This window comes from Patella vulgata, chromosome 3 (assembly GCF_932274485.2).
Source record: "Patella vulgata chromosome 3, xgPatVulg1.2, whole genome shotgun sequence".
Classification (NCBI taxonomy): Eukaryota; Metazoa; Mollusca; class Gastropoda; family Patellidae; genus Patella; species Patella vulgata.
The window spans coordinates 85,545,943-85,572,137 of record NC_065881.2 but is presented as its reverse complement, the minus strand read 5'-3'; the positions used below and the strand labels follow the sequence as shown (position 1 = coordinate 85,572,137).

Here is a 26,195-nt window from a genome sequence, read left to right as displayed (position 1 = left end):
CGTACAAATCAACAACTGAAGTCGGAGCATTTATTTCAATTCGGAGCTGATAGTGATTACACTTAATACACGTTAAACAAATTGAATCCCAGAGGCATGGTCTGCCTTGTAACAATTCTATTATTACATTATGTGACATCAGATTTTTCATATTTACATGTACAGTCTCATGGTATATTTTTTATATGATGTTGTTTTTGTGGAAAATAGTTGTAAAAGTCAGTTGTAAGAGCTCTCATGTCGACAACAACTGAATTGAGTTGCAGAAAGTTGAACATGGGCTATTGGCTTTAACTGTCAGGAACTTCACTTGTCGCTTTAAGTTGTATAGGCACTCAGGGTCGCTCATTGTAAGTCATAGCCCGTTCAGACGCTTAAGTTGAAATGGTTTAAAAACCCCGGGGATCGTTAAACCAGTTTAACTTAAGTGTCTCAACGCAAATGTGGGGCAAATAAACCAGTTTTAAAAAACCTGCTCGCGACCTCTTACATTCCTGTGAAAATATCGGGGTCAGACAGTGCCAATGTTATCGAAAGCGTGCGAGAACCGAATAAAGAATATGAAGCTACCCATGCGTATAGTTAACTCTAACCTCCGACCGAAGAGGTCAGAATAGTTAAACTGGTTTGGCGTATACTATGTGTGAACGCAACAAGATGCTGTCTTAAAAAAAACAGCGATTATGAACTGGTTTAAAAATAAGTATCTGAACGGGCTATAAGAGTTAGAGTCAGTGGAAGCTATTTGCTCTCAGTTAGTTGTCAAAACGACAAATGACAGTTGCTCTCTTGTCAAAATGACAGTTGCTCTAAGTTGTCACAATGACAGTTGCTCTAAGTTGTCACAATGACAGTTGCTCTCAGATGCCACAATGACAGTAGCTCTCAGTTGTCACAATGACAGTTGCTCTCACTTGTCAAAATGACAGTTGCTCTCATTTGTAAGTTCGACACAAGACCCACTTTAAATAACTATATTCAAAATTACCAATAGTTTATTTCAATAATTCGCTTGCGCATATGGGTCTTTAACAGTGGGAGGTAACCGGAGTACCCAGAGAAAACCCACAAGGTTAGAGTTTTGTTAAATTCAAGTAATTTTAATTAGTTGTGTTATTCTATCAACATGCCCCTTTAACTCCAACTTGTTTAATATAAATATTCCCAGGACATTTACACACATACTCCTCATACCAACTATCAAACTTGTCACTCATTTAAAACAGGTGGTAATTATATATCTTCTAACCTTCCAGGAGGGGTGAGTGCAAGCCTGAACAGAAGGCACCTATCACAGATATTGTCAGACATAAATTATCACACAATATTTTTATTATACACTGTTCATGTATAAGTCAGAAGAGAGAGAGAGAGAGAGAGAGAGAGAGAGAGAGAGAGACTAGGTCATTTCGTGACTAACATATGGTTTAATTTTATTTCAATTATTCGCTTGCAGGTACATGTAGGGGTCTTTAGCAGTGGGAGAAAACCGGACGACTCCGGAGAAAACCCACAAGGTTGGACAGGCGACCCTACTACTTGTCACGTACAACCGGGGAATCAAAACCACGCCAGTTGACTCAATGACAGGCCTTAGGATACAGCGCGCACATGCTAACCATTCGGCCATCCAACCCCCCCAAATTATCACACAAAATTTTTATTATACATGTGTACATCTAATACATATGGGTTATTCCATGTCAAGTGGCCCAGTGCTTGTAAAGTGACCCCCTCAGAAAATTATGAAAAAAATATATGTTCTATAACACATGCAAAATTATGTAACCCTTCAAAGTTATATGTCCCTTGTCAGTGATGCAGGACGGAGAGCCTGACAAGGACAGCTGTCTAGTTGTTCAGATGGGATAAAAAAAACGAGGTCCTGTGTACACATTGGCATGCATGTAAAAGATCCCTTGACAGTTGGAATTCGATATAAGAGTAGGCCGTAGTGCCGCTGTCCGGGCAAAATTTCCCTCATAGCACACTGTATGGTGTATGCCCGTCTTCATTAGCCCAGTTCGGAGCAAAACAGTAGGACGTTAAACCCCATTTCATTTCATTTCATTTCATTAGCCCAGTTCGGAGCAAAACAGTAGGACGTTAAACCCCATTTCATTTCATTTCATTTCATTAGCCCAGTTCGGAGCAAAACAGTAGGACGTTAAACCCCATTTCATTTCATTTCAAAGTTATATGGCTCTAACATTCTCTAACCCACAACTACAATGTACAAGAATATGTACATGTGTAGCTACAGACTGGCTAGAAGAAGAAGGAATAAAATCAGATCACAAAAATCCAGCCGTTTTAGTAGTTTCAAAACTTGCGAAAGGGTACCCCAATTCAAATGGTCATATCTCAGTCAATAATAATGTTACAGTCATGTAATTTTACAGTTTTACATACATGTACATGTAAGTGTTTTTGTACTATAACATATATTTTCTTCATATTTTTCTGAGGGGGTCAGTTTACAACTTTCTGCGAATTTGGTCCACATACCTCATGTGATACAATGTACTTTGTACTGGACAAAGTCAAAGCCAGGTGCCTTATATCCAGAGAGGGAAATGGGGTTTAACGTCCACTCGACACAAACTAGGTGTAATATATGGTTCAATTTTATTTCAATAATTCGCTTGCGCATAGGGGTCTTTAGCAGTGAGGAGAACCGGAGGAAACCCATGAGGTTGGACAGGCTACCCTACTCCTTGTCACATACAACTCAACGACAGACCTTATGATGCAATGCCCACGCGTTAACCATTCGGCCATATAGAGAGAGAGAGAGAGAAATGGGGTTTAACGTCCACCCCACACAAACTAGGTCATTTCGGGAAAAACATATGGTTTAATTTTATTTCAATAATTCGCTTGCGCATAGCGGTCTTTAGCAGTGAGGGGAACCGGAGGAAACCCATGAGAAAACCCACGAGGTTGGACAGGCTACCCTACTCTATGTCACATACATGTACAACTCAACGACAGACCTTATGATGCAATGCCCACGCGTTAACCATTCGGCCATATACATACCTTATGTGATACTTTGTCCTGGACAGTATGAGGCAGGTGCTTTATATCCAGGCTTGATTGCGTGGTTCAGTGGTTTAATTTGCGTTTTAAGTGATAAGGTCGGTCTTTGAGTTGAGTGCCCTGGTTTCGTTCCCCAGTGGGGTCGCTTGTCCAACCTTGTGAGTTTTCTCCAGGTCCTCTGGTTTCATCCCACTACTAAAGACCCCTACGCCAATCAAATTAGTGAAATACATGTAAATGTATATTAGTCCCGAAATAACCTAGTTTGTGTCAAGTGAACTTTAAACAACTTTTCTCTCTCTCTGAACTTTTAAAAATTGTAGGTCTACTTAGTGACCTTAGGCCCCAAAAGCAAAAATACCTGTGTTCACGGTTATACAACTGACCTCACCTTTTTTTAGTCAAAATCATTGATCCAAATCTTTTTCTCATTTCCCCAGTCTTACAAATACATGTAGATCTTGGAGTTGTTTTCTGTGAAGAATTCCAACAGTCCTAATTCAAATTATTTTTCAAGACCTACTCGGTAAATAAACTATAAATGATAGAAAATTAAAAGTAAACACTCTACATGTACATGTACACATCTAAACTGACATGACAATCACAAAGGCCATAAATTTTCCATCGGACAAACTGACTAACCCTATGTTGAGAGATCAATTAGTCGTAAACACAGGTACATGTAATCATTATTCTAGTCAGTGTTTATAATTATTGTATTTGGTTAGTGACCTTAATGCCTGATTACTAGAGTAACTCAATTTTCAGTTGTTTTACAACTAAACAAGAGTACACAATTTAGAGGTTACTACGTAGGTAGAGTAGTATAATAAAGTATTTACCATCCACTTCAAGCTTAACTAACCAACCGCGTCTAACTCCATTAATGTATGAAAATCAACAGAATTATGGTCATGTGGAGAGAAAGAGAGAGAGAGAAAGAGAGGAAGAGAGAGAGAGAGAGAGAGAGAGGGTGTGGATGGCTGAATGAGCCTGTCATTGAGTCAACTGCTAAAGACCAAAACGTGCAAGCGAATTATTGAAATAATACTGAACCATATGTTAGTCCTGAAAATGACCTAGTTTGTGTCGAGTGGATGTTAAACCCCATTTCTCTCTCTCTCTATTTTAAATTTTAATTATGTATCTGACAATGTATATATTAAAACATGATATCTAATAATCTATACATTAAAATATGAAAATAATATATATTTGTGAAAGTAAACATTAAAAAATATCGCTATGAGAATGTCAATCTGTTACGTATTCACATTATTTTGTCTCTCTCATTCATATTTATAAATGGAATTGTTTAAAAAAATTCATTTTTTTAAAGCTAAAATCACCCATTTCTTATTTTATAATGACCACGAACAGAAAAGATTTGCAGAAATACTCAGAATAACTTGGGGTTTCATAGATGTACTTTTCACAGTGTATGCCTGTTACCAAATATTTACATTTTGTCTCTCATTCATATTCAATGATGGAACGGTTTAAAAGTTAGGTTGCCACGCAACAAAACATACGCCCACAGCAGCTAAATCGTCCGAGCAGTCAACAAGAGTTGTCGCATGTTTTTCCTTTTGCCGGTAATGAAACATTTATAATTCACTATTTTTGAGTTAAAATGAAATGGGGTTTAACGTTCTACTTTTCTGCACCGACTGGGTTAATACAGTGTGCCGTTAGGATAATTTTGCCTTGACAGCATCGCCACTACAGGTGCGGATCCAGGATTTTTTGCAGGGGGGGGTCTAGGTTGGATAATTGCTTATTGCGGTGCCGAAGGCGCTAAACGTTGTAAGGGGGATATGGGCCCCCCCCCGAAAAATTTGGTAAATTAGATTCAATTTGGTGGATTCTGACGTATTTCCGGAAGGTAAATTCCAAAATTACAGGTCTAAAAATCGCCAATAAAATCGCATTAAATGTCCTTAAAATGTTGATGGGGAATGCTCCCTTCACAGGTGAGAAACAAAATATCTTCAGATACCATATTATGGTTGTTCTTAACAAGCTTTATTAGAAGTATCAATTTACTATTAGAGTAACCAGTCCATTTAAGTATAGGAAAGTTTTCCAGAGCACAAACTTTCACAGACGAAAAGTCTATACACTTGGTTTACTGTTTTTACTTTCAGCACATAAAAATAAATAATATAGCTTGCAATTGTTGCACAGGCTTAATCATAAATGTAGAGGTTTACAGGGAATTTTCACACAAAATTAAACAGATTTATCTTCCCAAAATTATGTGGAACCTTCACCGTAACTGTGCAATGTAGAGAAAAGTCGACGTGGCTTTTTTCTGATGAACTGCCCAACGATATTCTCGACATTTAGCTGGAGCTTTCTGTTAAGGTTGATGAGCACCAGGGCACTCAGGCGTTCTTATCAACGCTGCCGATAAAATTAAAAAGCAAACACAACAATATTCAACGTCAACAGGCGAACAGCGTTAATAAAACTCTAAATTTCAATAAACTTACATTTTCATACAGTACGGTATTAAAAAATTGCCGTCGTCAATAGGCGATTTGCCGTGGGGTCAATTGGTCCCGATGGCAATTTATGCTGTCGACGTTTTTTGGCTAATTGCCAGAGCTGTATGTGACTATTTGTTTTTTCCCCACAATGGAATGAAAGTCACGACTCAACTCAATGTATACAAACTCACAATTTTTGGGTCAGATTCAGGCTTTAAGATTTAAGTTTCTTGGACCCTTCAAATTTTCAAGCCTGAGCAGGGGCGGGGGCCGGACCCCCTGGACCCCCCCTCTGGATCCGCTCCTGCACTACCTACTCTTATTTCAAACTCCACCCGTCACAGGTTCTGTTATGTGCATGCTAATGTGTACACAGGAGTACAGGACCTTGGTTTTTTGTCCCATACAAATGACTTGACACTTTTTAAGTTAAACATAATCTATCTAATTTTATAAGCAACAAATATTCAGCATACATGTAGTGTTTTCAAATGTCATTAATAATACTATAAAAATAGGCATTAGAGAGAGAGAGAGAAATGGGGTTTAACATGCACTCGACACAAACTAGGTCATTTCGGGACTAACATATGGTTTAATTTTATTTACATAATTCTCTTGTGCGTAGGGGTCTTTAGCAGTGGGAGGAAACCGGAGGCCCCGGAGAAAACCCAAGAGGTTGGACAGGCGACCCTACCGGGGATTCGAAACCACGCCAGTCGAATCAATGACAGACTTTATGATACAGCGCGCACGCTAACCATTCAGCCATCCAGCCATCCAACCCCCCCCATAGGCATTAAAACACCAAATGAAATTGTCAAAATTTCTGATTCTCCTTGCACGTATGATATCAAGCCAATAAAACACTGCATCATTTGAATTTCATAGGTTTACACCAAGAGCACACATAACATGAAGACCATAAAAATGAAATGAAATGGGGTTTAACATCCTACTTTTCTGCTCCAACTGGGCTAATCAGGACGGGGAGTCCATAAACACTTTTATTAACTTCAGCAGGTAGCCGAAGGTAAATAAATGTCACATTTAATAGCTTAACCTTGCAGAAAGGCCATTTTAATACCCTTTTAGTTTTAAAAGACATAATACATTGTTGGAGTACCAGGGCGAATCTTTATGAAAATAATCCGTTCTTTCTTCAAAGTCATGTGCTATACCAGACTTGATAATAAAACAATGAATGATTAGTAATTATTCACCTGGTGGATCCACACTTTTGTCCCGTATCATTTGTTTGTGTTTAATAACGATAAAAGAACACTTGTTGAACATCGTGCTATATGTGTACAAATAAACGAGTGATTGTTTTCCATATAAATTATGTTGTGGTTTTTATTGTACTCAATCGCTAAATGACACTCAAGAATTTTTTCGTTGCTGTAACAACATAAATTTAGAGAGAGAGAGAGAGAGAGAGAGAAATGGGGTTTAACGTCCATTCGACACAAACTAGGTCATTGTGGGACTAACACATGGTTCAATTTTATTTCAATAATAAGCTTGCGCGTAGGGGCTTTTAGCAGTTGGCTGAAGGACTAGACAGCTGTCTCTGTCAGGCCCTCCATCCTGCATCACTGACAAGGAGAAACCACGCCAGAAAATCTCAATGAACTTTCTTGGCCAATGCACTGATCGAACACCCGACCTCAGAAATGGTAAGACTGATGTCTTCTGTCTTGCCCCAGCAACAGTAGTGGACCTTCCTTTGAGCAAGTTTTGTAGTCATTTGACTACAAAAAAGTTACTGGCCTATACATGTACATGTCACTCCCTTAATTTCCAATAACACTGACCCCAAGCTGTAGCCTACTGTACATAGCTTAACATACATGTAAATAAACCAATTCCCATCGACATAAAGGTGAAACCATACCGTATAATTATATGATTTGATTAAACCCAATTGCTATGCAAAATTTCTGTTTGGTTTAAAATGACCGACGAACCAGAATCACAGGGTGTTTTTCACTCAAAAATACAGAAAAACTGTTCAGTAAGATAAGATTATGATTCCAGTGTTCCACTCTTCACTATAATTTGTAACATAATTACTTATTTCCATGCAAACTGTGGTAATATGTGTTGAAAATTTTGCAATTAAACCTAATTTTACTAGCTCAAAGCCTTGAATAGTGTATACATGTAAATTGCCGCCTTAGATAAGAATTATCACAGCTATAAATTGCAGCTAAGTGTTGTTGTGACAAGATTGTGTAAGACACATATTTTGACATTAAACACTCGCCCCACCCCCACCACTCTCTTTAATTCAGCCAGTGAAGACTACCAAACCTGTATCAATTTTAATTTAAAAATGTTTACATCCATTCCGTCGAAAATATAATGAATACACTTCAAGAGAGGATTAACTTTACTTTTCAGTATACATGTAGATATCCGGAATTTTGGATTAAGCCCCGCAGTTTTATTTTAATAAATAGCCCCCTCGCCCCCCACCGTTCACTTAACCATTAATCTTAATGTGCCAGAAAATTATTTATATATTTCAAAAGAGAAATGGATGTGCTTTTTTGTGATATGTAACAAGATATCGGGATGATCACCTTTCAAGGCAAGTAAATATAAATGTGCCAGAAAATTATTTATATATTTGAAAGGAGCAATAGAAGTGCTTTTCGGTGATATGATAGCAAAATATATGTAATTTCGTATAAAGACCCGTATTTTTACTTTGTATACCCCTACCCCCTTCATTTAATAGAGTTTTATACCCCTCGTCTTTGATCATACATGTACATGTACCTATTTCAACGTTATATCTAATTTAAAATTGTGTGTAAAAAGCACATAGAGCATACTTTAAGTGTGGAATTGACGCTATACAAATGTTCATATTATTATTATAACTATCATCTTTCAAGGCAAGTAAATATTGATGTGCCAGAAAATTATTTATATATTTGAAAAGAGCAGTGAACGTGCTTTTCACTGATATGTTTAACATGATATCTGGAAATTAGTATTAAGACCTGTATTTTTACTTTGAATACCCCTACCCCCTTCATTTAATAGAGTTTTGTTTCACACAACTTTGACCATCTATAAAGATAAGTAAATATGAATGTGCCAGAAAATTATTTATATATTTACAAAGAGGAATGAACATGCTTTCTACTGATATATAGCATGATATCTGAAGTTTCGTATTAAGACCCATAATTTGACATTGAATACCCCCCCACCCCCCGTAATTCTTTAATAGAGTTCAGTATTATCCTACTTCAATAGTTTGTCAAGGTACGTAAATATTAATGTGCCAGCTAGAGAATTATAATTATTTATTTGAAAAGAGAAATAATGAATGTGCTTTTCAGTGATATTAACATGATATCTGGAATTTCGTATTAAGACCCATAATTTGACATTGAATACCCCCCCCCCCCCCCCACACACACACAAAGGTAATTCCATAGAGTTCAGTATTATCCAACTTTGATAGTTTGTCAACGTAAGTAAAGATAAATGTGCCAGAAAATTAGGCCTATATCTATATATATTTGGAAAGAGCAATGAATGTGCTTTTCAGAGATATGTAGCATGATATCTTTCTTAGTGAAGGATAAGTTACTGAGGGCTGACTTGATCTCGGCAATAAAAACAGTGATTTTTCTCATAGATGATTGATAAGGTCATAGATCATTCTAATTTCTAAATAAGTTATTTATATAATATTTATTAATATATCATATGTATGGTACGTCCAAAGTCTGCCAGCTAAATGAGAAATTTTGCAATCCCCATCGTCACAAAATATTTTAAAATACAAACTTCTTTCAATCATTTCTTCTGTCACCAAACTTCGATTTCTTCCATATCAAATCTCCCTCGTTTCACCGTTACAGGTTACTTTGATTCGGAATCGGAAGTTGATTCAGCCTCCACTGATGGGGTACATGCGCATTACTTTTACTTACCCATCCGTTCCACAGACGACACAAATCAAAAGTACACAAAATCCATCCAAAGTCAGCAATATTTCACCCAGTATCACCCTTAGTACTAATATATTTCGTTTAAATGAATGTTCCGGGTGCTAATTATGTTATTTTGTTTTTACAATTATTCCGTTTTTGTGATAAAATTGGACTTTCATGCGCACATGCTTGCAAAGGGAAAGGGACATAACTCCTGAATAACTATCTAGGAGGCAGACCACGATTAATTTCACAATTGACTTCAATGTTAATTCTGGTCTCTTTGCCTGGCTCAAACTTATCAGAAAATTTTCGTTGGGCTGAATGCTTTTCACCAAAATTTGTATGAGATTGACCAATCAAATTTTGACATACACAACCTTGAAGTAGCATACTAAAAACATGTACATGTAACTAGGCTTATTCGCCGTATAGATAACAAACCCCATCTCTCAACCCTCCGTGTTTCAAGATAAGAGATGGTCCCAGTCTATATACAAGGCTCTGGATGGTCCTATATAGTTCCACGTAGCAAAGCCCGATGCGATTTGCGTTGGCAAAATTTACAATATTTTTCATCAAAACAACGATTGGTTATTGTTATTTTATAATATTTCTGCCACACCCAACTACAATTAAGCAGAAAATCCTACCTGATATGGGTACAAATCCCCTCTTTTTAAATCAAAGTGATAATAGATTGCTTTCTCCGACATTTTAAATTTACGTCTTTAACACATAAAGGCGGGTCAAAGTACTAACCAGATCAGTGTTGCACAGAAGTAATTATGAATGTCGGTATCAATTTTGATAAAAACAACGCTTGATTTACTTTATTGTTAATATTTGCTCATAAATGAATGTTGTTTCAGTAGATTGGGCTGCGTATGTGTAATAAGTACTAATAGTATAAAATTAACTTATTTTAAAGAAGGTACATACATTAATTAAGAAATTAAGTTTGCCAGGTGAAACGTGGACTGTAAACGATTGATTGGTTAATTAAAATCCGAGCCAGCCACCTAATCATCGGCTATATTAGACCACTTTGAAGTTTCTGTATGCATGGGCTGGAATAGCAGTAAATCGCGTTTGCAGTCGTTAAATTTTCCTTTCGGGAGGGGACCCACGGTGGCTAGGTGGTTAAGACGCTGGCTCGCTAGCCTGGAGGTCGGGTGTTCGATCCCTGCATTGACCGACGTGGTTTCCCCCTTGTCAGTGGTGCAGAATGGAGGGCCTGACAAGGACAGCTGTGTAGTCCTTCGGATGAGACGAAAAACCGAGATCCCGTGTATACATTGGAATGCACGTAAAAGATCCCTTGGCAGTTGGAATTCGATATAAGAGTAGGCCGTAATGCCGCTGCCCGGGGAAAATTTCCCTCATAGCACACTGTATGGCGTATGCCCGTCTTCATTAGCCCAGTATAGGACAGAACAGTAGGACGTTAAACCCCATTTCATTTCATTTCCTTTCGGGAGGGGGGGGGGGGGCTGGGTGCTAAATGTGTCCTATACGGTAAGCTCTACTCCTTCGCCTCTCTCGGGCATTTCAGGATCTGCCCCGCCCCCCCCCCCCCATGCGCCAGGGGACTATTTTATGTATTGTGATCTATTTCTAGATATATCTTGGTAAGAGGATATCGATGACACACTCTTCATAAAATGCTGGGGGGTTGGATGGCCGAATGGTTAGCACGTGCGTGCTGTATCATACGGCCTGTCATTGAGTCAACTGGCGTGGTTTCGAATCCCCGGTTGTACGTGATAAGGAGTAGGATCGCCTGTCCAACCTCGTGGGTTTTCTCCGAGTCCTCCGGTTTCCTGGCCGAACAGTAGGACGTTAAACCCCATTTCATTTCATTTCCTTTCGGGAGGGGGGGGCTGGGTGCTAAATGTGTCCTATACGGTAAGCTCTACTCCTTCGCCTCTCTCGGGCATTTCAGGATCTGCACCCCCCCCCCCCATGCGCCAGGGGACTATTTTATGTATTGTGATCTATTTCTAGATATATCTTGGTAAGAGGATATCGATGACACACTCTTCATAAAATGCTGGGGGGTTGGATGGCCGAATGGTTAGCACGTGCGTGCTGTATCATACGGCCTGTCATTGAGTCAACTGGCGTGGTTTCGAATCCCCGGTTGTACGTGATAAGGAGTAGGATCGCCTGTCCAACCTCGTGGGTTTTCTCCGAGTCCTCCGGTTTCCTCCCACTGCTAAAGACCCCTACGCACAAGCGAATTATTGAAATAAAATTAAACCATTAGTCCCGAAATGACTGGTTATTAAAAAATTTAAAAGTCACGTCATGGGCTATTATTTAATAATGAATTACACCAACCATATATTTATCGTTGATACAATTTCACACATCGTCTTCTTTATAGTATATATTATTATTGGCATACTTATTCAACAAGGATGTTACTCAAATATCTATTTTATTTTTACACATGTGACGGCGTTAAGGGACATAAAAAGTCTGACTATTCATTTTATTCGTGCAATCCAATGTTACCATAGAAATAGAAGATGTTAATACAACGGGTTAAATACTAGATTCCCGCTACCACGATTCGCAGCCGTCAAATTTTCCAAATTCTTATTCCCACTGTATATTCAACGACACTTTTTGGCGGTTCTAATTTGAACCCGAAATTACTGGAAAATTAGATGCCGCAAATTCTTCTACTGCACTCTGTCTCTTGTTGGATTGTGGTGGTTGTAGCATCTTTCTGGCGATTGAAACATAACCCTTTTTCGCACTTAAAGTGAGGGAGAGAGAGAAATGGGGTTTAACGTCCACTCGAAACAAACTAGGTCATTTCGGGACTAACATATGGTTTTAATTTTATTTCAATAATTCGCTTGCGCGCAGGGGTCTTTATCAGTGGGGGGAAACCGGAGGAACCGGAGAAAACCCACGAGGCTGGACAGGCGACCCTACTCCTTGTCACGTACAACCGAGGATTCGAAACCACGGCAGTTGACTCAATGACAGGCCTTGTGATACAGCGCGCGCACGTGCTAACCATTCAGCCCCCCCCCCTCGCACTTAAAGTAGCTAAGCCTCTAACTCAATATCATCCAAAGTCTTCGACATTGAAAACACAAATTATTTGTCAATTTAAATCAACATTGATATTGTGATCTTACCGGGAAAAGATGGGCTTGATGATATCCAATATTTAAGACAAAATAAACATTTTACCATTGGTACACGAATCGTGTACCATAATGCGTTTCAGGCCCATTTTTAACAAGGGACTCGACGAACAAGGCTAGACAATATTCCACAAGTCATGTCAAACGGTGACTGCATAAATATATTCATATCTGGAGAGTATACACAATAAATACTATGTAGACTAGAATAACTAGACGCTAGAGATTGTCATTCGATTGAGACTTCTGGCGTATTTCACCGAACATAACTGATTTGTAATTATAGTAAAAACGGAAACGACTGAATGTAAATCAGTTTATATACATTCATATTACATTATTATATGAAGGGCGACCCATTTGTGTCAATTTCAAGGTCCCAAATATTAGCGATTTAGCTCCTTTAAGTTTTCAACATGTTGTCATACCACTGACACTTGATATCTTTACTTTGTTGTCAACATCTCCATGCTTGGGTGGGGACAAAATATATGTCAGTTGGTTGGTAAAATATATCTCAATGGGTTATATCTCAGTGGTTTAGTAATTTATATCTGAGTGGGTTGCCAAAATATATCTCTGATCAGAGTTTGTTAATTCTTTTTAATAATAAAACTAATATTATATTTATTACATTCTTTTTATAAAGGAAACCTTGGAAACCGTTCTGACATGGGATTCTATTGCCCCCCCCCCCTTTTATAAATCCGGTCCTACATGTAAAGTCAATAGCGAAATACCTTAAATTTAAAAAAAAAATACTGACTTAGCAGAGCCCACCAACAAACATGTGGCAAGGAACAACATCTAGTCGTTCGGATGGGACGAAAACACAATCCTATGTACATGTTGGCGTGCACGTAAAAGAACCCTTGATAAACGTTAAACACAATTCATTCATGCATTGTTTTTCTTGTGCCGCTATACCTCGGGGGTTTGCCTCAGGAAGCAAAATCAAACTTTCTCATTATTTAACAGCCACGCTTATCGGATCTTAAAGGACAATATTGGTGTCAGTCATTATCACATGAATTATTAGTTAGCAGAAATTCGTCCATGTATCTGTTATCACCCGTCACTTCATTCAGTTATATAAAGGGATAACTCGTGTTTTCCTTTTGCGTTCGTCACTTTCTATTGTTGAAACATTGATTACTCATCTATCGTAGCAACGATCTCTGTGATAAAATAATATTTGGAACGTGTTTAACCAGTTCTATCACATATGTGATAATGACTGGCGCCAATATTGTCCTTTAAAACGCCGAACCGGATAACCCAACCGTATTATACAACCCCAATAATCAATATCTTCAGCTGCAACATTCAGATAAGCCAAATAGGCCACCTCTTCACATTTTGGACTTTTATTTGCATACTTCAAAATATATTGTGTAAGATTTAGATAAAGAGCTGACAGTTTTCACTATAATAGATAATGACAAAAGAATATATTGTCGTCGCCCCTGTCTGGACGTCCGTCTGTCTACAGGTCACAATTTTTATCCGATTTTGACGAAACTTGAAATATAGATCTATCTCCCAAAGCTCTCTGTACCTTTCGACATTGGCATGTACCGGAACGTAACTTCCCGGAGTATGGCCACTGATTGTACGAAAAATCACATTTTTAACGTGTGGACACTCTAGAGGTCACAATTTTTATTCGATATTGATGACATTTTAATGTATGTTTATAACCCAAAGATCTCAGTTCATGTCAATATTCGCGCGTATCGGACTGTGTTTTTAGCTTGTTCTTTGCCCAGCTCTTGCAAAATGTGGGCGTAGCTTGCATGGGAACCGCTTGTTACATTAAATTGTTAAATGGCGACTGTTTCAATCCGTTCAAAATCACAACCATCCGATGGTCTAGAGAGTTGATTATGGAATCTTTACACATAATTTACATAATGCACCTTTAAACGAATCTTATTTACTTTGGAAACCAAACTGAAATCCGGACGCCCACACCCCCAACCTTACCGATGATATAAAACAAACAGATTAAAAATGAAATTCAAAAATATAATTTAAACAATAACATATATATATATATACATCATATTTAAATCTGTTAAATGTATCAATGAATTACTTCGTTCATCAACATCCTTGAACATAGTTTGGAAGGTAAAGTGATATACAATCTCATAGTTATTAATAACCATGGCAACACCCAAATACTATTAGTAGACATGTTATAAGATGTTAAAGATACATTATTTAAAGGGACAATAACACTCTTGCTGGCTTGACAGCTCCAGAAAATAAAAAATAGCCTTATTCTAAGTACTAGATGTGTTAGTGTCCTACCTGTTGTGTAAATTATCCATTACATCCTATTTTACTTGTCCAGAGAGTTCAAAAATATTTTTAAATCCAAGTAACCTTTGAAAAGCTTTACGTCAGGCTTTTCAAATCATTTCGTTGAATTTTTCCAATTTTTAAAATTAGGTAAGATGAAATTTGTATCATCAATTAATTGGAATATTGTATAATAGTACAATTTTTTGACCAGAATAATGATTGGGAAATATTATTTAGTTGCAACAAGAGTGGTATTGAGCCTTTAAGAGTTTAATAAAGAGTTGGCCATTCTTGCTATAATAATTCAAATATAAATGATCAAAAAAGGGAATACTGTAGTTTTGACAAGATGTGTGCATAGTGGTAACCTCGCTTTCCCATTTTTAAATTAAATTTTTAAATAGCGAATCTTTCTAATCTAGTTGAAATCTCGAGTATCCGATGCCATCGATGGTCTTGTTTTGTTAATAAATGTCTAATTAATAATTTATATAACAATGAAAGACCTGCAATAGGCAGATTTAGCTCTTGTATAATGTATGTTTAAACACATAGTATCAAACATTCCAATTAGACTACTTGGTTATATTTGTGAACATGTTATAAGACGTTTAACAAGTAGTATCAAACATTCCAATGAGACTACCTGGTTATATACTATTCAAAAAAAGTAGGGGATATTTGATTTTTAAGTGTTATTAAAGTCACCTAATGAAACTGACGAAGAAACAAATGACAAAATGAAATGAAGTTCACATTCATCGATTTATTCCAAATGATCGTTAGACTAAGTAAGGCACAGACTGACCATTATAAGGGTAAAATGATACCCGGGGTCAAACAGCAAAGTTACCACAGCATCACAACCAAGTCAGTAACGGGTAAATCCTACTCTGTTTGCCAAACAAGCATTGATCCGACGTGGCATACTCCTAATGAGACGTCTAAGGTCATTTTGGTCCAGATTGTCCCATTCCTGTTGCAACGCAGCAGCAAGTTCTTGGACATTGGCAGGACGTTGTTGACGTTGACGTAACCTCTGTCCAAGCATGTCCCAGACATGCTCGATGGGGGAGAGGTCGGGACTCAGTGCTGGCCAAGGTAATGTGGTGATGTTCTGTTGTTGGAGGTAACCTGTAACGATCCTGGCCCTGTGACATCTTGCGTTGTCATCCTGGAAGATGAAAAGGCGGCCATGACGTCGTGCGAACGGCACAACATGGGCTGCCAAGATGTTGTCCCGGTAGTACTGGCCTGTAACACGCCCTGCAACAACATGTAAAGCCGTTCTTCCAGCAACAGTGATGCCTCCCCACACCATAACAGAACCACCCCCAAATCGATCATGTCTGATGACGTTAACGTCTTGGAAGCGCTCGTTTCGACGACGCCACACCCTCCTACGTCTGTCCAAAAAATCAACAGTGAACCTTGACTCATCTGAAAACATCACATTGCTCCAGCGTCGATTATCCCAGTGTTGACGATCCCTACACCAACGACGTCTTGCCTGAATGTGATGATCTCTCAAACAAGGGATCACGCGAGGACGTCGGGCGCGAAGGTGACCCCTATGCAGTCGATTCCGAATCGTCTGGCCACTCACTCTCACACCAGTGTCTGTTTGAAGACGAGCGCTGATCTGATTTGCTGTGATGACACGATTTCTCAAGGCCAAGGTACGGATAAATCGATCCTGGGCTTGAGTTGTCGCCCTTGGTCGACCTGAGCGTGGTCTGTCCTGTACAGATTGTGTATCACGGTATCTGGACCATAGCCTGCTTATGACAGACTGAGAAACATTCATCGTCCGCGCCACAACCGCCTGTGTTGTGCCGATCTGTAGCATGCCAAGGGCACGTAACCTTTCATTTTGGGCAAGCCGACGCATATCAAAATTTGTTTTCTGGTCACTAAAACAATTAAACTGATGTTTCCACCCTGGAATTCAATGCCACAATGACTGTAACATTCAAAGTCAGAGTCGTGCAAATCTTGGGTTGGACCCCCATGATGATCCCAAGCATCACCTGCATTCCATGCGGTAGCTATTGGTGCGTTTGGGCGTCACATGTAACTGGAAATGTTTCTTCTGTTAGGTTCTATAGTGACTTTTTTCGTAGTCATTTGCATATTTTAGTATTATGCCCCCAAAATCAAATATCCCCTACTTTTTTTGAATAGTATATTTGTGTACAAGTTATAGTATACCTATTTGTTAAACATCGTATAACGGTTATACGATGTTTAACATAGTTATAGTTAAAGATACATTATGGGAGATAAGATAAAGAGATGGCATTTCTCGCTATAATAGTTAAAAACTAGATAGTGTAAAGGTAATTTGCTGAAAATTTCAGTCAAATTTATCCACTATGAGCCGTGAAATAAGCGGTTGAAATGTTTTGCATAGTCTCGGTCATCATTACTAAAATCATTAATATAAACAGCATAGTCTCGATTATCCACTTTTTTTATTTTAAAATTATCAATGGCCGTTAGTGGCATATAGGAATCTAATCCAGCCAACATCGAAGGCTAGCCTTGACATCGAGAGTTTATTATGGTCTGGATAAGTTAATTAATGTCTAATTGATAATTTAGATAACATTTCAGGCCTAAAGAAAGACTTGTAATAAGCAGAATTTGCTCTTGCATAATGCATGTTTAATAAACTATAGCACTTAACTAAAGACATATTGAAAACAGCTGCTGATTTATTAAGCTTAAAAACGCCAAGAGAATACAGGTCGGAACGTCGCCTAAATAAACCAGTATATATTTTTCATAAGTATGTTATAGTTTATTTATCTACCAGTTATTAAAATGCCACTCAAAGATTATTGGTTACACGTGATTGTGAACATGTTATTCATCTGATTATAATACAGATCTATATTTCGTTTCGTTTTTATACATTCGATGGACTACACTACATGAAGATCTGGCCAGTTGTACTGGGAGGTCACACCAGGGGTCATACGAGCGGCTTTTGACCCTATGCCGTAAGACATTGATTAATCAGTCAGCGTTGACGTTTCTAGGGGTTTACCCACAGTTCCGTGCAAAGCACTCCATTGGCTATTTTCTCACAACAATTAGACCACATGTTATATAACAACTCTTCCAGATCATAGTGTTGTGAAGACAAGTAAAACGAAATTTTGAACTATAAAAAAAAACGAAACGAAATAGGATCTGTGTTTTGATCAGATTGACATGTTATAGGATTTATAACAATTAGACACCTCAATGGTTACAGAGGCCATAAATTAATGATCAATTGAGTTTGATTACAAAATACCATCGACGTTTTGTTTAACCAATAGTTAAAGATACATTATGGTAGATTCGATAACGAGTTGGCAATTCTCACTATAATAGTTAAAAACTAGATAATGTAAAATGAATAATTTGACAAGACGTGTGTAATAATTTCAACCACCGTACTGGTTGTTCGAAGCTAAGTCTCGCACCTCCATTTTATTTTAGCTTAAATCAAAATATGGCTGAACTGTTCTAATCTGTTTAATATCGAAGAAATCCGATGTCATCGAGAGTTGATTATGGCCTGGATAAGTTAATTAATGTCTAATTAATAATTTAGAAAACATTTAAGGCCTAAAGAAGACCTGCAATAGGCAGATTTAGCTCATGCAGACTGTATGTTTAAATGGTTAGTTCTAGATGTTACAATTTGGAACAAAAATTCATAAAGATTCACAAAGGTCTTGAATGGTTCCGGGGATGTGTTCCAGAATAATACGCTGTAAATGTATATATAATATACAAAAACTACGTTTATTGTGTTTTCAAAGAAACACAACATGTATTAAACTATTGTCAAATCAGAGAGAAAGAAATGGGGTTTACCGTCCACTCGACACAAAATAGGTCATTTCGGGACTAACATATGGTTTAATTTTATTTCAATAATTCGCTTAGCCGTGGGAGGAAACCGGAGGACCCGGAGAAAACCCACGAAGATGTACAGGCGACCCTACTCCTTGTCACGTACAACCGGGAAATCGAAACCACGCCAGTTGACTCAATGACAGACCATACAGCGCGCATCCGCTAACTATTCGGTCGTGGATCCCCGCATTGTCAAATCAGCTAACTATTTTAATAGACATGTACAAAGTTTTATAATGACATAATGAATCGCTTCTGTTCCAGAATAATAATTATATACCAAACACTAAGTCACATCTGTTTCCATGGTGATTAATTCCGAGAACTCTCCAATTTCTATATTAAAGGGGTATTATGGAAGATTTGATAAAGAGCTGACAGTTCTCACTATAATAGTTAATAACTAGATAATGTAAAGGGAATTTGCTGAAAATTTCAGTCAAATTGATCCACTCTGAATCGAGATATTTGCTTTTGAATTTTAGGCCTAGCCTCGATCATCATTACAAACGTCGGGACGATAAAAAAAATAGCCTCGATTATCCACTTTTAAATTGATTAAATCAATGAGCGTTGAGCAGTATATCGGATTCAAATCCAGTAAACATAGCAGGCTAGCCATGACATCGAGAGTTGATTATGGTCTGGATAAGTTAATTAATGTCTAATTTTAATATAGATATCATTTTAGGCTTAAAGAAAGACCTGCAATAGGCAGATTTAGCTCTTGCATAATGTATGTTTAAGTTGATGTCGTATCATGTGTTATAAAGATATCTTGGACGGTTTATGAGATATGCCCCGAAAAAAACGACGAGAACGGAAGGAAAGCCGGACAGAAGGATGGATCCAGTTTCAGTATTCCACTCTTCACTTCATTCTACGCGGGATAATATATAACACTGGTAGTCTCGAACTAGTTGGTCTTCAACCAGTATACAGAACGTCCTCTGAAACAAAAACAAAAACAAAAACAAAATAACAAATAATAAAGCCCGACCGAACTGTAGAATTAAATTAAGACATGTCTATAATTTTGGTTGTTTTGGAACCTATATAATCATAAATTTAATAAAAATATGTTTCTATTCATTATTATCAACTTCGTTATTTCGTGACTATTACTATACAAAACCTCAACATACAGCAGAGAGAGAGAGAGAGAGAGAAATGGTGTTTAACGTCCACTCGACACAAACTAGGTCATTTCGGGACTAACATATGGTCTAATTTTATTTCAATAATTCGCTTGCGCGTAGGGGTCTTATGCAGTGGGAGGAAACCGGAGAAAACCCACGAGGTTGGACAGGTGACCCTATTCCTTGTCACGTACAACCGGGGATTCGAAACCACGCCAGTTGACTCAATGACAGGCTTTATGATACAGCGCGCACGTGCTAACCATTCGGCAATCCACCACCCCTCCCCTTCTCAACATACAGCAACATCGGTTCACTGATAAAGGTGTTATACTGGAAACAAACTGAAATGAAATGGGGTTTATCGTACTACTGTGCAGCTCTACCAATCGAGTTTCCGCCAAACAAATGCCGCCCCCCCCACCCGTACCACGACGGATTTCTAAATGCTAAACCCAATTTCTGTCTTGCTGTGTTTTGTCATAGTAACGCAAAGATGGCGTAGCAGGTGAAACTAACCGACGTCACATTTTGGCCCTGTAAATCCTTCTTGGCAGCCTACCGCACCACATCTACCAGTGACGACATCACATGGTGTATTATCATAACAGTTACCGCAATTGCTAGAACAGCCATCTCCATAGTAACCATTTTCACAATCTAAAATATAACATAGACAGTACATGGTTATTGATCATAACAGTAACGACAATTTCTAGAACAGCCATCACCATGGTAACCATGCTCACAAATAAATATAACATAGACGGTACATGGTTTGTTATCGTAACAGTTACCATAGTTAGTAGACGAACCATCACCATAAAAACCATCTTTACAATCTAAAATAGAACAGAGACAGTACATGGTTAATGGCCATAACAGTTACAATAGTAACTAGAACAGCCATCACCATAGCAACCCTTTCAACAATCTAAAATATAACATAGAATATATACGGTTTATTATCACAACCATTGCCATAGTTGTTAGAACAGCCCAGTCATCACCATGGTAACCATCTTTACAATCTAAAATATTACATAGATGGTACATGGTTTATTATCATAACATTTATCATTGTTAATAGAACAGCCATCACCATAGAAACCATCTTTACAATCTAAAATATCATAGATGGCACATCTTTAAAATATAAAATAGAAGGCACATATAAAAAAAAGTCATCACCATAGTAACCATCGTCACAATCTAGCCCTTTTCAACTTTTCTAGACCAAAAACATAAACCAAAATAGGCATAGTAAAGGCTCGACCAAGAAGCGAAAGAATGTGTCAATAAATAAGTGGCACTACATTGATAAAAATCAAAAATAATTAGTGGACTGAGACCAAAGAACCTACCTATCTCACGGTAATCTCCCCTTCTGCCAGGTTGGCATCCGTCAGTACAGGTTCCATTCTTCTGGAAACAGGCCGGAGTCGTTGTACCGTCTACCTCTTTACAATTTGCACTACAAGCTTCATTACAGTAGTCACCATAGTTACCAGTTTTACAGCTGTTACATTTACCCCCCGTTCTCTCACAACCACCATGACAATTGGAATTACACACCTCCTCGCACCTGTCACCATAGTAACTGTCATAACATTTTATACATTTTCCACTTGTCCTATCACATCCATCTTCACACGTGGAGCTACATTTGTAGCCGCAACTGTCACCATAGTAACCAGTCTTACACGTTATACATTTCCCGTTGTCCTTTTCACAAATGCAATGTTTATCACATTTTAAATCACACGTGTCTCCATGGTAACCGCTCAAACACTCACGGCATTTACCAGTAACTTTGTCACACCCACCTTCACACGTAACTCTACATAACCTATTACATTTGTCACCATGGTGTCCGTGCATACAGCTGTTACATTTGCCAGCTATTTTGTCACATCCGCCAACGCACGTCACTCTACATAATATGCTACAGTCGTCGCCATAGTGACCACGGAGACAGTAGTTACATTTACCGGATTCTTTGTCACATCCCCTATCACATGTAACACGACATAACCTTTCGCAGTTGGCGCCATAGTAACCGTTATGACATTTGATACATTCACCCAGCGATTGTTTACACCCTCCATCACACGTAGTTCTGCATAGCATATTGCATGTGTCACCATAGTAACCCATAATGCACCGATTGCATTTTCCGGTTTGTTGATCACATCCGCCGTAATCACATTTAGAACTACATGGCATATTACACATTTCACCATAGAAACCATCAACACATTTCAGTACGCATGTACCATTTTGATAACACCGCCTTTGATTTTGCCGCAATAAGCATCTATCGCTACAAGTAAGATTGCAGAAGTCGCCGGCCATATTAAATTTACAATCCTTACATTTTCCGTCAATTCTACCACAGGAATCTAGACAGTTACTGGGGCAACTGGCAGTACATTGGTCACCATAGTAACCCAACTTACAACTATGGCAACGGCCATCTCTTGAACATACACCACCTTCACAACCTTCAGGACACTTTAAGTCGCATTTATCTCCGTATTGCCCGGCTTCACAACTATCACAGGTGCCACCATCTTGATCGTTGTAACATTGGTGGCAATTTGAACAATTCTTATCACAATTGTCGCCATATTTCTTTTCAACACACGTGTGACACCTACCGCTATATTTATCACACCCGTAGAAACAGTATTCACTACATTTCTGTCGACACGAAGATCCGTAATAACTTATTTGACTACTGGTATGATGATGTGTCTGACAGTTGCATCTTCCGTTCTCTCGGTTACATCCGTTGCGACAGTTACATCTTTGATCGCACATGTCACCATACCAACCAGATTTACAGACGTAACATCTGCCCGTATCAGGATAACATGAATCCATGTAACATTTTGTATCACATTTCTGTTCACAGTTATTACCGTAATATCCAGCTATACAACCATAAGTACAATATCCGTTAACAGGATTGCAGGTGCCTAGTTGACAGTTCTTACTACATGCAGTACACGAGTTACCTGGATCTTCATAATACCCATCCTCACATCCAGCCTCTTATAAAAAAAATATTCTTTTAAAGCATATTATATTATATAAACAAAGAGGCTAAACGAAGGGGGCGCAATGGGATTAGAATATTTCCCCCCCCCCCGCCTTCAACCCTCAATCCCTAACCCCTGACTCAAGGATATTTGATAATTGCGGCTTTAGCTTCATAGATGGAAAACTTACCGATGTCACATTTTGGTCCTGTAAAACCATCCTTGCATCCCTCTATACCACAATTGCCAGTAACAGAATCACACTCTTTATTATCATAACATTTACCACAATTACTAGAACAGCCATCACCATAGTAACCATGTTCACAATCTAAAATATAACATAGACGGTACCATGGTTACTAGAACAGTCATCACCATAGCAACCATCTTTACAATCAAAAATATAACATAGGTTTATTATCACAACAGTTACCATAGTTCCTAGAACAGTCCTCACCATAGTAACCATCTTTACAATCTAAAATATAACATAAACAGTACATGGTTTATTACTAGAACAGTCATCACCATGGTAACCATCTTTACACTCTAAAGGTGCATGGTTTACTTTTACCACGGTTACTAGAACAGTCAATAAAAAAATTCAAACACAAACACATCACAAAGACATAACATAGTTACCGCCATTTTCAAAATGAAATCAAAAAAGGTTGCACATTAAAAGACATTTCGAGCAAAGACTCTAAACAAGCAAACGAACACCCCCCCCCCCCCAAAAAAAAAACCCCCCAAAAAACCAAAGAAGCAAGAAAAATAAGTTTTAAGATTGCATTAAATGGCCTGGCTCATATCTATAACATCGAATTTCTTACTATGGATTATAAAAAGCACATCTTGAGTTTAGATGTGATTACGTATGTGCAAGAACAACTTACCATCTCCACAGTTATCTCCCCTTGTACCGGGTTGACATCCTTCAATGCACGTTCCATTGGACTGGTAACAAATAGGAGTTATTTTACCGACAACAGATTTACATGTTGAACTGCAGATTTCATTGCACGTATCTCCATAGTAACCATTGACACAACTGTCACATTTACCATCTAGTCTGTCACATCCGGAAATACAGTTAGAATTACACGAGTTCTCGCACGTTTCACCATAGAAACCAGTTTTACAGCTGTTACATTTTCCTCCCTTCCGGTCACATCCACCATAACAGTTGGAATTACATTCATGCTCACATTCGTCACCATAAAAACCGATTATGCAGCTGTAACATTTAGCCCCCTCTCTGTCACAACCACCATTACAGTTGGCGTTACACACACCCTCGCACATGTCACCATAGTAACCAGTATAACACCTGATGCATTTACCTGTCGCCCTATCACAGCCGTAATCACAGGTGGCGGCGCATGGGATGTTACATACGTCACCATAGTAACCACTCACGCAAGCGTTGCATTCCCCACTTTCATGGTGACATTTACAATTTGTGATACATTCTTTATTGCATATTTCGCCATAGAAACCACTTGCACATTGAACGCATCTCCCCGTTTCTTCATCGCACCCTCCTTCACAAGTGCCTCTGCATAACTTACCGCATTTGCTGCCATAGTGACCCTGAATACAAGAAACACAATCACCCGATACTTTATCGCACCCTTCAATGCAGGTAACTCGACATAAATTATGGCATTTGTCACCATAGTGACCACGAATACACTTGCTACAATTACCCGATATTTGGTCACATTTACCCCTACAGGTGGCTCTACATAACATATTACATTGTTCACCATAGTAACCACTCTGGCATTTATGACACTGACCGGAAGTTGGACTACACCCATCAACACATGTAGTGCCACATAACCTATTACATGTATCACCATAGGTACCGGGTGTGCAGGTGCTACATTCGCCAGTTTTCTGATCACACCCGACCTTACATGGACATTCAAGGTCACACATTTTGCCGTAGAAACCATCAACACATTTAGATACGCATGCACCATCTTGATAACACCGCCTTTGATTTCCATTCGATTTGCAACCGATGCTACAAGGAAGAATGCAGAAATCGCCCGCCATATTGTTTTTACAGTCTCGGCATTTGCCGTCAAGTCTGTCGCATGGTCCAAGACAGTTGCTCGGACAACTCTTAGTGCAACAGTCACCAAAGAAACCGATTTTACAGTCCTTACATTTAGCGTCAATTTTATTACATGGACCAAGGCAGTTACCAGAACAACCCTCAGTACAATGATCACCATAGAAACCGACTATACATTCCCTACATTGAGCGTTAGTTCTATTGCATGGGCCAAGGCAGTTACCAGGACAAAAATCAAGACAATAATCACCAAAGAAACCCACTTTGCAATTATGACAATAGCCATTGCGTTCACAAACGTTTCCATGACAACCTGCAGGACATATTCGATCACAATAATCCCACGCCTGGCCTTCTCCACAATAATAACACGTGCCGCCAATCTGGTCACTGAAACAGCCAAAATCACACCCCAAACACATCTGGTCACACTGTTCTCCAAATAGGCCTTCATTACAGTAGTTACATCTACCGGTTAACTTATCACACCCATGGTGACAATTAGCACTACATTCCAAAACACACGCGGTCCCATAGTAACTTACTTCTCCAAATCCACCTTGACAACCACATTCACCCGTCACCTGGTTACATCCATGAGGGCAGTCACATGCTATATCGCACGTTTCTCCATACCATCCATCTTCACAATAATAACATATCCCTGTGTAACGATAGCAACCACACAACCCACAATTCAAGGGACACTGGAAGTCACAGGTGTTGCCATAAAAGCCATCGTCGCATGCGTCAGTACAGAAGCCGTTGTCAGGATTACATCTTCCGTTAAGGCAATTCTCGCTACAGGCCGTACACGAGTTCTGTGAATCGTCATAATATCCTTCACTGCAACCAACTTCTAAAAAATATGGAAATACAAACTTCTAATCAGTATAGTCCGTAAATGGGTACAATTGGGGATTGATCTACACCACGATAACCCCCAAACCAAGCCTGAAGGCCCCTACTTTAGGGGCTCCGGGGATCTCGCACCCTCCCTTACACATCGCAAAAAAATCGTTGACAATTTGATTG

The 26,195-nt window shown here is 38.6% G+C and overlaps 2 protein-coding genes across 2 annotated transcripts in view; both read right to left on the bottom strand.

Moving 5' to 3' along the window:
- The window catches only part of LOC126816690 (deoxynucleoside triphosphate triphosphohydrolase SAMHD1), a 107,689-nt gene extending 97,926 nt beyond the window's left edge, over positions 1-9,763 (bottom strand). Inside the window, exon 1 of the mRNA XM_056099462.1 lies at positions 9,351-9,763. Coding sequence (XP_055955437.1) covers positions 9,351-9,363 — 13 coding nt within the window. The 5' untranslated portion in view covers positions 9,364-9,763. The remainder of the gene's footprint in view (positions 1-9,350) is intronic.
- An 8,569-nt stretch (positions 9,764-18,332) lies between these two features.
- On the bottom strand, positions 18,333-24,462 carry LOC126816435 (multiple epidermal growth factor-like domains protein 6). The gene is made up of 5 exons (XM_050542990.2): positions 23,971-24,462; positions 23,262-23,402; positions 21,392-23,083; positions 20,547-20,687; positions 18,333-19,838 (listed from the first exon to the last, which is right to left on the bottom strand). The coding sequence occupies exons 1-5, from the start codon at positions 24,377-24,379 to the stop codon at positions 19,816-19,818; spliced, it is 2,406 nt and encodes an 801-aa protein (XP_050398947.1). The 5' UTR covers positions 24,380-24,462; the 3' UTR covers positions 18,333-19,815.
- Between the last annotated feature and the right edge of the window lie 1,733 nt (positions 24,463-26,195).